Source organism: Nicotiana tabacum, chromosome 7, assembly GCF_000715075.1.
Source record: "Nicotiana tabacum cultivar K326 chromosome 7, ASM71507v2, whole genome shotgun sequence".
In the NCBI taxonomy this organism is placed as follows: domain Eukaryota; kingdom Viridiplantae; phylum Streptophyta; class Magnoliopsida; order Solanales; family Solanaceae; genus Nicotiana; species Nicotiana tabacum.
Window position 1 is genome coordinate 17,614,333 of NC_134086.1, and position 15,303 is coordinate 17,629,635.

The following is a 15,303-nucleotide window of genomic DNA, read 5'->3' on the forward strand; positions in this document are numbered from 1 at the left end:
TTTGTATTTACTTTCTGTCTACTCTATTTCAGACAATAGTTTGTTTTGCATATTCTACTAGTTGCTCAAACGCTTGTGACACCGGGTCTTAAAAACAAGCCAGTAGACTTTATGGTTTTTGGGCATTTATTTCACTGCATTTGTTCTTTCATTAGTTTTCGCTTTACTTTATTAAAATTTTCACTTCTTATTTCTTTAATAAATAAAGATTCAACCACTTTGAAATTATTAAAAAGCACAATTACATGGTTAGTTCACTGTTGGATTGTCTAGCGGCGACATTGGGGCCATCACGGCCTATAGGAGAAATTGGGTCGTGACAGCTCTAAATTATAACCAAGTTCTCCACGTAAGATGGAGCAAATAATGATATTGCTGACAATCACTCGATTACCTATTAACCCTATGTTCTAATCATCGATCTTCATACTTCCTATCGAGGGTCCTATGGAATAGATTCAAAATTTAAAATCACTAAAAGATTTTTTTTATTAGCATAACTTACTAGTGACTCACAAGGTAGGGGTAAGATCTGCGTACACACTACCCTTTCTAGTCTCCATGGTGGATAATACTGGGTATGTTATTGTAACTATTTAACTTGATGTGAATATTGAGTGCAGATAAATATATGGCGTTATATACGCATATATATATATATATATATATATATATATATATATATATATATATATATATATATATATTTCTACCAGTTGTTCTGCCTTGTTTTGTGTGCCAAATAATCTTAAATTTCTTCTAGAAAATGGATGCTTATTTTGCATTTCTTTTTATCGATATATTTGGCTTATTAGTATTCAGAGGATTGTACCTAACACAACGAACTGAATTCCATTCACATTTAGTACGATGGAATGTTGAATTTGAGATGATGTAACATTGAATTATTCTAATTTAAAATTATGACTCTACATTATAAAATTTTCTTTTGTTGACGAACTCCAATTCAAAGATTAAAATAGGCTTGAAATTTCAGAAAGTTGTTAAGCTATTCTGAATTTCTTTTTCTTTCATTTTAAAATAGGCTTGAAAACTATATCCAATCCATTCATTATCTTCTGCTGAAAGAAAATAATAGATAATATTGACCAAGAATATAATTAATAAATAAATAAATAATAGAGTAGTGTATAGATTCTCGTTTCAGTGTATTAGCATAAGCTCCGTGAGTGACTTTCACTTGATTTAATCCTTTTCTAAAAGGATTGTTTTCTTTTTTAGGATTATTTTACTTCTCTCTTTTCCCCCTTTTTCCTACCTAGTTTATCTAAAATAGATTTGGTTTTTAAGTTCTCTATTCTATCAAAAAGGAAAATATAACAAATCATTAATTTTCTAGCATTACAACTTGCACTAGTTATTTCTTTTTAAAGAAGTGTTAAATGAAGAGAACCTCCATGACTTCAAGAAAGACTGCTGGTGAGGCTTTAGGTGAGAACTTGTCACTTCTTTTGACACCAGTAACATAACCTAGACAGCCAAAAACTTTCATATGATCTAAAGAGGGTTGGTGACCAAACAATAGTTCAAATGGAGTTCTACCCTGCAATACCTGTGTTGGTAGTCTGTTCATGATGTAGACTGCAATTAGTATACATTCTCCCAGAATCTCAATGGAACATTTGCTTGAAATCTCAGTGCCCTGGCCACATTGAGGATGTGTCTGTGTTTCCTCTCAGCTACTCCATTTTACTGTGGAGTATAGACACAGGAACTCTGATGAACAATCCCCAAAGACTGTAGCAATTCTGTCATTTGAGAGTTAAAGAACTCACACCCATTATCTGTTCTTAAGAATTTTACAGTACATGAGTAAACATTCTTGATCACAGTGAAAAACTGTTTGATGGCAACAATTACTTCAGCTTTAGAAGGCAACAAGAGAACCCAAGTAAACTTGGAATGATCATCTACTAGTGTGAGAAAATATTTCTTCCCATCATGAGTAGGTACCCTATAGGGTCCCCAAACATCAGCATGAAGTAAGTGAAAACATGCAGTTACCACAGAGGTGCTAAGAGGAAATGGGAGCCTTGTTTGCTTAACAATAGGACAGACAGTATATTGCTTAGTCTCACTATTACACTTCAAATATTGAAAACATTTTAACTTCCTCAGAACATCAATTAGCACATGACTTAATCTCATATGCCACAGAGATACACTTGAACTATCATCATTTATTGTATTTACAAAAGATCTTCCAGAATCTGAGTTGTTATTTCCTCCTCCATTTGTTTGATCCTTGTTACCTGAGATGTAAATGTAAAGGCCTTCATCTTCTTTACCAATCCCCCTCACTCTCCCATTGAAGAGGTCCTGGAAAAGACAGAAGTCAGGATAGAACAAAACCACATCTAAGCCCCTTTGTTAATTTTGAGACAGACAGAAAGTTATATTTGAAGTCTGGTATATGCAACACATTTGTAATTTTCTGTCCTTGTAGCACACTTGTAGACCCTGTATGTTTGACACTTGCTATCTTTCTTGTAGGTAGGTGAACCTTTCCAATACTAGTTTCATCAGTACTTCTAGATTCCTCTAAGATTTTGAGACGCTTTACTATGTGATTCGAGGCACCTGTATCAACTATCCACCTAACCTCAGCCTCAGTAGCTACAAAAGATGGAGTCATACCTGCTGACATAGCACTACTTTGTGGATCACTTTGACTTGAAGTTGTGATATTGGATTTGCCCAAAAGATACAAAATCTGATTGTACTGATCAACTGTGAACTGAGGCACTCCTGCAATCACTCCTTGACCACCCTGACTAGTTGAATCAAGATTATTCTGTTGGAGTCCTGCAAGGTTAGCTGAAGCCTCAAAGCTTCCACTGCTGGGGCCACTATTAGTTAGAGGCCATATGTATTGAGTAGCATTATTAGGTCCAGCCTTTCTTTTCTGCTTGAATCCTGCAGGATAGCCATGAAACTTGTAGCAAGTGTCCCTTGTGTGACCTTTATATTTGCAGTAGTCACAGAACAAATTGTTCCTTTAAGGCTTGTAGTTACTTGTACCTTGAGTGTTTCTTTTTCCACTAAACATAGCTATTCCTTCTTTGCTATAAAGTTTTGAGAAAAATTAACCACAGATCTTCTACTTTCTTCTCCTATTATCATAGAATAAGATTTGTTTATAAATTGGAGTAGGACTCATCATCATATTTTGATTACTAGATTGTGAGTAAGTCTCATTTAAACCCATCAGAAACTGCAACAACCTGTGATTACCAAAATGTTCAGCATATCTCTTCGATTCCTCACAACCACATCCAGGGCAAGGCATCAATGCATAAAACTCTACCCAAAGTTCTTTTAGCTTAGCAAAGTATACTGACATAGAGGAGATGCCTTGAGACAAGGTAGCAATTTGTCTGTGCAGAAACAGAATTCTAGATCCATTAACCTTGTCAAAGCTCTCTCTAAGATCAACCCACACTTTCTGTGCACTAGTTGCATACACCATGCCTCTTAACAGTTCATTACTAACAGAGTTCATGATCCATGACAAAACTATGACATTACATTTTTCCCACAAATCATGTAAAACAGGAGGAAATTTGTCCTTAGTGTATCTACCATCAACAAAACCTAATTTACTCGTGCCTAATAGACTGATACGCATAGAGTTGCTCCACATAGCATAGTTATTATGTCCAGTTACTTTGATTGAAATGAGAGAACTACCTGGATGTCATGACCCGGATTTCCCACCCTCGGGAGTCGTGATGGCGCCTACTAATGGGAGCTAGGCAAGCCAAACCTTAAATACTTGCTACACTTTCATTTTGCCTCTTTTAACAAACACAAGCCGATAATATGATAAAAGCGAAATTTTAAATAAATAAGCGGAAGTCGACAATTATATATATTAAGGCTACGTTTATTACAACTTTTAAAAACCTCAAATACCTAAAACCTGGTGTCACAGTGTCACAAACTGTCTAAGAGTTACTACATACAAGGTCTGAAGAAATACAATACATTGTTTCTGAACAAAGGAAATGAAATAGGAAATAGAGATAGAGGGAGACGCCAGGGCTTGCGGACGCCTGCAGGTCTACCTTGGGTCTCCGAGTGTATTGAAGGAAGCCCTCAAACTACTGTCCGAAAACTGCTTCTGGATCTGCACACAGTGCAGAGTGCAGTATCAGCACAACCGACCCCATGTGTTGGTAAGTATCTAGCCTAACCTCGGCGAAGTAGTGACGAGGCTAGGACCAGACTACCAAATAGACCTGTGCAGTTCAAATATATACATCGGAAAAAAATTCAGAAATAACCAGTCAAGTATGGGAGGGGGAGCATACTGTGGAGGAGATAACAATTCCGAATAGAAAGACATCAAGTAAACGGCATCAAGTAAGGAAAGAAACAACATAACTAGAATATCAACAAGGAAGCAGAAAACAATGATTTGCACGACATCACTCTTCGTGCTTTTACTCTCGTTCTCACCAAAACAATCATATAATCAAAATATGCACGACATCTCCCTTCGTTCTTTTACTCTCTTTCCTCACCATATAATCAATAGAATCGGCATAGAATTGTACGTCGTGCGGCACGGCATCGCCCTTCGTGCTTTACACTCTTTCCTCACAATAACAAACAATGCACAACATCTCCCTTCATGCCTTCCTCACCCAAATAACAATCACAAATAAAGGGACAAGGGAATAAACAAAATAATAATAGAAATCCCGGCAAGGGAACACAATTAAACAATTAAATCTCGGTAAGGGAACAACATCAATAATCTCAACATCCCGGCAAGGGAGACAATTAACAAAGCAACAATATCCCGGCAAGGGAACAATTTAATAACTCTTTCTCAATTTCACTTCACAATTCACTTCACAACTCGAGCCAATGCTCTAGAGGTTCGATTATCACTTATTCTTTCACAACTCATTTCACAACTCGAGCCAATGCTCTAGAAGTTCAATTATCACTTGTACTTTCACGATTTTACTATACAACTTGAGCCAACGCTCCTTAATGTTCATAGGTCACAATTCTTTCCACAAGCTTTATATAACAATTAGAAATCTTCACCAAGGCATGAATAATACAATGAAATCATGAAAACCACAATATAAGACTCACGGTCATGCTTTACACCAACGTATAGATACTCGTCACCATGCCTATACGTCGTACTCGACAAGAAGCAAATAGCAAATAGGACACAACTCCTAATCCCTCAAGCTAAAGTTAGACTAAACACTTACCTCGATGCAACAAATACAATTCAAGCCTCAACTACCGCTTTACCTCTTGTTTCCACCACCAACTTGCTTGTATCTAACCACAATTTACTTAACGACATCAATAAATGCTAGATGAATCAATTCTAATGCATGAAAATAGGTTTTATAAAGATTTTCCCAAAAAGTCAAGAATCGACCCCGGGCCCGCTTGGTCCAAACCCGAAATTCAGAGCAAAACCCGATTACCCATTTACCCCCGAGCCCGGATATATAATTGGTTTTGGAATCCGACCTCAATTTGAGGTTTAAATCCCCAAATTTCAATATTCTTAGGTTTTACCCAAAATTCCCAATTCCACCATGAAAATAATTGATTTGAAGTTGAAATCATGTTAAAAGATGTTAATGATTGAAGAAAACTAGTTAAAAATGACTTACAATTGATTTGGAGAAGAAAGGTTGTTTGAAAAATCACCTCTTATATTTTTTGGGTTTTGAAAAATGAAAATAACTGGAAATACCCTCTATTTATACCTCTCTCAGACCCCCTGTGTGGGCCGCACAGGCCTTTCTGAGGTACTGCGGTTCAGTGCCCTGTGTGGACCGCAAGAAATGGACCGCGGTCGCATAGGTCTCCACCGCGGACTGCAAGAAATCGAGCGCGGCCACGAATGCTTGGCCTTGCTCACCGCAGACCGCACAAATCCCACCACGGTCGCGGAGTCCCCACCGCGGCCGCGAAGCTTCCACCGCGGACCACGAGACCTGGCTTCAGAGACGTGCAACTTCTATGAATCTGCAACTTTTTTCCTAAGTGTAAAAACATCCCGAAACTCACCCGAGTCCTCGGGGCTCCAAACCAAATGTCATACTAACTTAGAAATATCATATGGACTTACTCGTGTAATCAAATCATCAAAATAACCTCATGAACATCAAATTAAATCTCGAGATCAATGAAATTTTCTCAAAACTTCTTTAAACATAAATTTTGCAATTTAAGTCCGAATCACGTCACATGACATCCGTTTTTCACCAAATTCCATAGAAATGTCTTAAATCATATATAAGACCTGTACCGGACGTCGGAACCAAAATACGGGCCCGATACCATCATGTTCTAATCAAATTTCATTTCAAATTTCATTTCAAATTTCTTTAAACAAATTCCAGAAAACAATTTCCTTTAAAAATTTATTTCTCGGGATTGGGAACTCGGAATTCGATTTCGAGAATACGCCCAAGTCCCATATTTTCCTACGGACCCGCCGGGATCGTCAAATCACGGGTTCGGGTCCGTTTACCCAAAACATTGACCAAAGTCAAATTAGCTCATTTTATAATCAAAACTTATCATTTTTCACAGATTATCATGTTTAAGCTTTCCGGCTATCACGCAAATTGAGGTGACTCTAAATGAGGTTTTCAAGGCCTCAGAACACGGAAGCTTTGTTTTAAAACAAGTGATGACCTTTTGGGTCATCACACTGGAGTATCAGAAGGCTCAAGAAATAAAGGATGATGTTGATTGATTACCATTTCACCCACATGACTTGGATTTGCTACTGGAGTTGCATCAACAGTAACGTCTTCAACTCCAGTGTCTGAGCTAGCACCAATACCTTCGATCGCCATTGAAGGATGAAGAGAAATAGAGCTTATAGAAAGCAATTTCACAGATACGAAGAAATGATACCTAATTGCTCACGGACGATTCAACCTAGAGAGAAATGAATCAAAGCAATTACATAGATCTCAGATGAGATTCGAAACTCAGATCAAAACTCGAGCAGTCCGCGTGAATTGAACGTCTTCATAGGCTCTGATACCATGTTAAATGAAGAGAACCTCCATGACTGCAGAGGATTTCTCAGAAGAAGCTAAGAGAGGAAATGGAAATTGTATTGTTCCATTCATTCTAATCACATACAAATGAGGAATTACACGGTTATATACTACTCATAACTAACTTAACTTACAGCTGTCCTTACGCTCTTAGACAGCTGGCTAACTACTTGGCTAACCACTAACTAACCACTATCTACTTTCTTAACAAGAAGATGCAAAACAAAAAAGACAAATAAAATGAACATATTTTCTTTTGGTTTCCAACCAAATACCCGTATTAAGGTTTATCAGGATTCGTGTCGTATAAGGCCATTAAAAAAGGAAGCGCCTTCTATAAAAAAAAAAACATTCGGAGGGGTCGACTCAAGATCTCTTATCAAAAGTAGAGAGATCTTATCTATCACACCACAATTCTTAGTAATAAAATAAAATAAACACGACAACAATTTAAGAAGAAAAAAATTGGTGGGAGAGGGGTTGGAGGGGGGGGGGGGAGGAAGCAGTGACACTATGGATTTTTTTTCTTGCATTTTCTACTTTTCTTTTTCGTGTCCAAGAAGAATAGAATGAATGATAAACAAGTTTCCCTCCATAAGCATGTGAAACTTTCTTCTTTCCTTCTTTTTTTTTTCTTCCATTTATCCATTTTCGCAATGAATAACTTTTTTCTTTTCTAGAAGAATAATAAAAAGCTGTTGAACTATCCCCACAAACTTTTAGAATAATATGTGTAATAACGTATTAGTCTACAAGAATTTTAATTTGTTTAAAAAGGGGTCAATATCATAGAGAAGGTGCTTTGGTGTTAAAATTAGAGGACTTAGATCCTACTTTTTGACATATTGTACCCTTCAATTGACAACAAAAAGTCATCAATTTTGTTAACCACTGTACAACAACCAATCCATTACGCCTTTTTAATAACTAAATATTAACGTAATCAACTTTTCTATCTTTCTACTTTTCCCTTCTTTTGATGAAACTTTTATGTCATATGGATGGATAATCATCATTTGATTTAAAGGTATATTAAACAGTCTTTTTAAAAGAGCAGTCACCTTTATATAGTTTGGCCCTCATATAAATATGGTCCAACATACATTAATCCACTTTAAATTTTCATTTATAGCATATGAACTATTAGAGCATATTTTTAATGTTCACTTCCTATCGTTTTCTTTTTCCTTTTTTTAACCAGGAAAGTATTCTATATATATGTTTATCTAATAAATATTAAGTATTGAAAACAGAGGAGAGCCTTTGAGCAACGGTAAAGTTGTTTTTATGTGATCTATGGGTCACGGGTTCGAGTCTTGGAATCAGTTACGAAGGGGAGCCTTGGAGCAACGGTAAAATTATCTCTGTATGACCTCACGGATTCGAACCGTGATATCATCCACTGATCCTTGCATCAGGTTAGACAATCTACATCACATCCATTGAGATGTGAAACTTTCCTGGACCCTGTGTCAATACGGAATACTTCGTGCACTGGACTGCACTTTTATTAACTATTGAAAACCTACTTTCCTAACTAATCCTGACCAATTAGATGCAGGACTGTATTATTCCTACAACAATATATTTTGCGAGTTTTCCTTTCCCTCTGAAAATTTCAAAATAGATAATTTAATTTTTCAAACTATACCTAAAAAATAAATGGGAGTGATAATGAGCCACCTATATAAGTGGTTTTGTTTTGCCCATATTCCGCCACCTATATCTTTAAGGAGAACCTAAAGTTAGTTAGTTTCGTATGACCATATATATAAGATAGAAATGTTTATTTATTATCTTTCTTTGTCAGGAAAAATAAAACAAAAAAGAAAGAACAAAGTAACTTTATCTTTTTTATTAGTTTTTGATAACATTATCATAATAAGCTAAATTGGATCACGTAACACTTTGGTGGTACTATAATCATGAATCATGATAATAAGAAACACGGGAGCAGGTAATCTATGGTTAGGGTCAGTTTAATTATCATAAGCCTCCTTTCTATGTTATCATTATTAAGATGATTATAGTAGCAATTTGGAAACAAATGGAAATCATTTGTAAAGCTGAAACGAACAGCAATCCTTTTCTTTTCAACTAAAGTATATTTTTTGCATTTTTTTTATGGTCCACAATATTTGATTTTTTTCCAGATATCAAAAAGTAATTAACTTCTTTTTCCCAATGTTGTGCTTAGAGTAAAGAGTCTAGGAGTATTTGTTATATTTCTAATGAAAATTTAAGGTTAATATTGTCATTTTTATTGTTAAGTAATGCTAAAAAGTAAATTCTTTAATATGTGTGAATATAGCCAAAAAATCAATTAAAGTGGACCGAAAAATATAACTTATTGAATTCAAATGGTGATGAATTAATATTCCCAACAATTATAGGGTTATTTTTTGCAGATCTTATTTAATATGACATTTATAATGTGTCCACCAATTTTATGATGTTTGATCAAGCATTATATTCATAAGTCATAACATTTATAGCAGATGTAATGGTGCCAGAGGACGGACAGTAATTTTGCAGTAATTGTGACGTGTGAGTATTAAGGCGGAAAAACAATAATGTATATTAATTTAATTTATTTTAAAAAAAATTACGGCTACGACGCCCTTAAATAAGTTTAAATACTATTTTGGTCCATCCTATTAAAAATAAAATACTATTCAAAGAGATAAGTGAACCAACACTAACTGAAAAATGGAAATTTTGGTCCATTCTTAAGCTATACCCTTTAGTCCCTACATCACGAGGTCCTGAAAAAGCGTGAAACTCAATTGTGGCGGAGCCAGAATTTTCAATAAGAAGAGTCAAAATATAAATAAATACGAATACGAGAAGAAATTAAGGGGGGTCAACATATATAAAATATATGTAAAAAATAAAAATTGACCTATCTATATAGTATAATTTTCCGATGAAGATGTGTCAATTGACTTTCCCTAGCTCCGCCACTAAATTAAACGCAATAAAAACATTGATTTAAGTATAACCCTGGCGAAAGACGAAGGCAGCAAGTAAAGCGAGGACAATATATCAATCTAATGTAGTTGAATTGTCAAATGGTGAAAATAGAGTTAGAAAGGTAGGGACCGATTGAGCTCATATGGAGTCACAACTCACACATCATTAGTCCTTGTCAAATAGAGAGGTTTCAAAGTGGAACTCAAATTGCTTACATTTCTAAAACAAAATAAAAAAATAGTGGAATATTGGTTCTTTTTATTATTTTCCGCAGAATATTCAGCAAGAATGTATCGATTAGTTGACCTCTGAAAATGGACCAATATGTTAAAGAAGAAAAGTTAGTTCAACATAATATGGACATGGAACAGAGATATTTCAACATATTTCTAACTACACAATGATGACCTTAAGTTCAAGTGGTGGAGCTTAGATTTTGACATTAGAAGATTCATCTTTGAAATTCAAAGTAGTTTTTTTAAGTCAGTAGTCTAATGGTCCATCCTTTTTCTCTCTATTAGAATAAAGAAAGAACTCTTCCCATTTTTACTATTTATTGTGCCCACAATACACGTTAGATAGTCAAGTTAATAATAATAATAATAATAATAATAATAATAATAATAATAATAATAATAATAATGAAAAAATACAGGAGGAAAAGGTGGAGGATGACAACCAGAAGAAGAAAGAAGAGGATAAGCTGGATAGAAACTAAGACAGGAGGAAAAGATAGCAGTAAGAATGCAAGCTGGATCACACCTTTGAAGACAGGGAAAACTCAGGTCATAGGCTCTCAGCAGGTTGCTAGGGCAAATTCCTTTCAGGCGCTTGATAAATCAGGAACTAGCAAGGCACAAGAGATAGTTCTAGTGGGCAAAGTGGGAGGTCAATCCATTCCTTTGTGAGGGAATGGTTAATATTCTTTCTTGAAATGTGAGGGGGCTTAATGCTTCCAATAAGCAAAAGGAGACTAAACTCCTTTGCAATGATGAAAAAGTTGGAATGATAGGATTACTATAAACAACAATTAAGAAGGATAGAATTGAGCAATTAGCAGGAAAACTATTTAGTGGATGGCAGTATATCACAAATTTGGAGGCTCATTATAATAGAAGAATATGGGTTACTTGGAGGCTAGAGTATTACAGAGTTACTCCAAAAAGCATCACTGCACAGGGAATAACATGTAAAGTTTATTATGTCCCTCTCCAAATTCAGTTTGCTATTACCTTTGTGTATGCATTTAACACTAAGGAAGAGAGGAAGAGCTTATAGAGTTGGTTAATAGAACAAAACTCAGAATGCAAGTTGCCTTGGTTAATCACATGTGACTTCAATTCAGTTTTAAACATGGAGGACGGGATAGGGGGTAATCCAGTTACATGGGCAGAAGTAGTAGACTTTAACAATTGCATGGGAGAATGTGGATTCCTAGAACTACCATACCAGGGCAGTAAATATACTTGGATGATAGACACGGTGGGCAAAGAATTTATTCAAAAATAGACTGGACTTACATTAATGGGGATTGGTTAGACCTTATGCCATCATGTAAAGCCAATCTCCTATATGAGGGTATAAGTGACCATTGTCCTATAAAGATAACTCTATCAGATGATACTCATAGGGTTAAAAGATCATTCAAGTACTGCAATGCTTGGGCACAACACTCTCAGTTTAATCAGATGGTAACAGATTTATGGAGAACACCTATAGAAGGATGCAAAATGTTTCAAATTGTTAAAAAGTTGAAGTTACTGAAAAGGAAGCTTAGGGAACTCAACAGTCAATACTTCAGCAATATTGAGCAAACAACTAAAGTTGATAGACAAGCCTTGAAGCAAGTGCAGGAGAGGTTGCAGGCTGATCCTAGTAACCCTGATCTTCAAGAGGAAGAACATGAGAAATATAAGAAGTTTAGAGAATTATCCTACCTTGCTAAAATGTTCCTACAACAGAAAAGTAAAGCTACATATTAAGGTTGGGAGATGACAATACATGGTACTTCTACTTAGTAATAAGACACAAAATATTAAAGCTAGCTACTATTCAATTGAAAGATAACCAAGGGGTATGGCAGACAGAACCTGGAGCAATTGTAGAATTTGTCACGATCCAAAACCGACCCCGTCCTGATAGCGCCTATCGTAAAACTAGGCCAGCCGACACAACTCTCGAATCAACCATTTTCCAATAAAAGTTATTTTTATACCATTTATAAACAATAATTCTCATAATGAAATTTTTAAAGAAAGTGCGGAATAATTACACAAACCCGACATCAGGGTGTCACTAGTCATGAGCATCTACCAAGGTCCGAATACAACAAGAGTCTAAAAATATACTAGATACATTAATGAAAATGAGAGGAAGGAAAGCATTGTTGCGAACGTCGTGCAGCCACCTTGCTAACTCCGCCGACTCCACCTATGAGCAATTAACACCCGCTACCGGGTTTCGAAATACCTGAATCTGCACACGAGGTGCAGGGAGTAATGTGAGTACTCCAACCCAGTAAGTAATAAGAGTAAATAAAGACCGAGCAGTAAGAAAACACGTCAACCACGTCATAGCACCACAGTTATTACAACATGCTCCCAAATCAGGATACCATTCAAATCATTACGTTAAACTCCCAACTTCAGTAAAATCCTTTAAAATTTATCTTTCTAACATTTTCAATATAGGTTTACTGAAATATATATATTTATAATGGAAGTGATGAAAATCATAATCAGCCCCTCGGGCAAAACATAGTTCGTATACACCCCCTCGACAAAACAGAAATTTATACTCATTTCATAACTTAAAAACTTTAGTTTGAATGAAAGTTGTTTAAAGCGTTTGCTCAACATTTTCAATAGAGGCTCGGTCTAAAGATGACTGAAAGCAGTAATTAAATCAACATATTTGATAATAACCTCACTTTAAGGAGGAGTGAAAAACAGTAAGTTCATAAACAGGCCCCTCAGGCAAAGCATCACTCATGTACATGTATATCTATAGCCCCTCGGGCAAGCCTCTCAGTCACTCATGACTCACTCTTACTGGTCAGCGCTCACACTCAATAGGTACCATATAGTAACCGTTGCAGCGCGCATCCCGACCTATATATCGCTGCGGCGTGCGGACCGATCCATATATCTCGTCGACGGCGCTCACTGGGGGTGTGCAGACTCCAGAGGGGCTCCTACAGCCCAAGTGCTATATTGTTGCGACGTGCAGCCCGATCCAATATATCGCTGCGCGTGCAGTCCGATCCATATATATATATTGATGCGGCGTGCAGCCCGATCCATAAATATATAATCCTTACAACCAAGCCCTCAGCCTCTCTCAATCATTAACCTCACAATCAGACTCTCGGTCTATCTCAGTCATCAACCTCACAATCATACCTTCGGTCTATCTCAGTCATCAACCTGACAATCGACCCTCAGTCTATCTCTGTCATCAACCTCACAATCGCTTGGGCCATCAGTAAATCAAGGAACTCAGCCCAAACAGTTTTCTCATTTTAAGAAGTAAAGTGGCAAAACCAGATTTAAGCGATAACAGGTAAAACATGACTGAGGATATGCTTTTAAAACAAATAGAGTGAGGAAAAGTAGTGAAAATGCCCCTAAGGGTCTCAACAGGTTGGCACAAAGCTCCAAACATGGCATACAACCTAAAATATAATATCAATCTCTAAAATATGGAATATCATAAGATTTCAAATCAAATACACAACTTGACAGTCGTACGGGACGGACCAAGTCACAATCCCCAACGGTGCACGACTCCATGTTCGCCATCTAGCGTGTGCGTCACCTCAAAATAGCACAACGATGTGAAATCCGGGGTTTCAAACCCTTAGGACAGTATTTACAATCATTACTTACCTCAATCCGGTCTAAACTCTAGCCCGCGATGCCTTTGCCCTCACGAATCGACCTCCGGATGCTCCAAATCTAGCCATAATCAGTACATAAATATTAAAATATGCTAAGGTAATAAAGCCCACTTGAAAATATCCAATTTACATCAAAAACCCCGAAATTGCTCAAACCCGGCCCTCGGGTCCACGTCTCGGATTCCGATAAATTTTACATCAATAGGTTCCTTATCCTCTCACGAGTCTATACATACCAACAATCTCAAAATCGGACCTCAATTGCCTCTTCAAATCCCCAATTTATACTCTCCAAATTCAAGCCCTAATTCCTCAATTTTAGGCTTAATTTCCATGATTAATTTGGTAGAATTCACACAAGAATTGAGTATTGAGTTCAAAAATCTTACCTCCAGGTGTTATCTCTTGAATCCCTCTTCAAATCCTCTCAAAAAGCTCCAAAATCGCCCAAAAATGGTAAACGTTAGCCCCAAATCCGCGGACAATGGCTATTTAAACATTCTACCCAAGCATCAAAAACCTTCTTCACGAACGCGGTCAAAGCCTCGCGTTCGCGAAGCACAATCCAACTTTGACCAAAAATCCTTCTTCGCGATCGCGTTTTGCCACTCGTGAACGCGATGTTTCCTTAGATTAACCCTTCGCGATCGCGTAACCAATTTCGCGAACGCAATGAATAAACACCCTGAAGCTCAGCTGCCCAATTCCTCTTACATGAACGCTATCCACTCACGCGAACACGATGACCAATCACACAGCCCTTCGCGAACGCGGAGCCTGCCTCGCGAACGCGAAGGCTAAAATTCTAGCCTTCACCAGCTAACCCTTCGCGAATGCGACGGCCTACCCGCGAACACGAAGGCCATTTCATTGCAACACAGATCAACAATTTTTCTGCAATTCCAAATAATATAAAATGGTTCGATTGACCACCCGAAACTCACCCGAGGCCCTCGGGACCTCAACCAAACATGTCAACATATCCCATAACCTCATTCAAACTTGTTCCAACCTTCGGAACACTCAAAACAACATCAAAACACCAAAATCACATCGGAGTCAAGCCTAAGAATTTCAAGAACTTCCAAATTACGCTTTTGATAAAAAATCCAACCAAACCACGTCCGAATGGCCTGAAATTTTGCACACACGTCACGAATGACACAATGGAGCTATTGCAACTTCCGGAATTCCATTCCAATCCCTATATCAAAATCTCACCTATCAACCGGAAAACGCCAAAATTTCAATTTCGCCAATTCAAGCCTAAACCTTCCACGGACTTCTAAAATACATTCCAATCACGCTCCTAAGTCCCAAATCACCTAACGGAGCTAACCAAATCATAAA

General features: G+C 36.9%; 1 protein-coding gene across 1 annotated transcript; it reads right to left on the minus strand.

Moving 5' to 3' along the window:
- Positions 1–1,399: 1,399 nt before the first annotated feature.
- Positions 1,400–6,872, minus strand: LOC107778214 (uncharacterized). Its single transcript, XM_016598425.2, has 8 exons — positions 6,774–6,872; positions 4,089–4,150; positions 3,246–3,599; positions 3,043–3,086; positions 2,525–2,937; positions 1,715–2,340; positions 1,574–1,602; positions 1,400–1,491 (listed from the first exon to the last, which is right to left on the minus strand). The coding sequence occupies exons 1-8, from the start codon at positions 6,870–6,872 to the stop codon at positions 1,400–1,402; spliced, it is 1,719 nt and encodes a 572-aa protein (XP_016453911.2).
- Between the last annotated feature and the right edge of the window lie 8,431 nt (positions 6,873–15,303).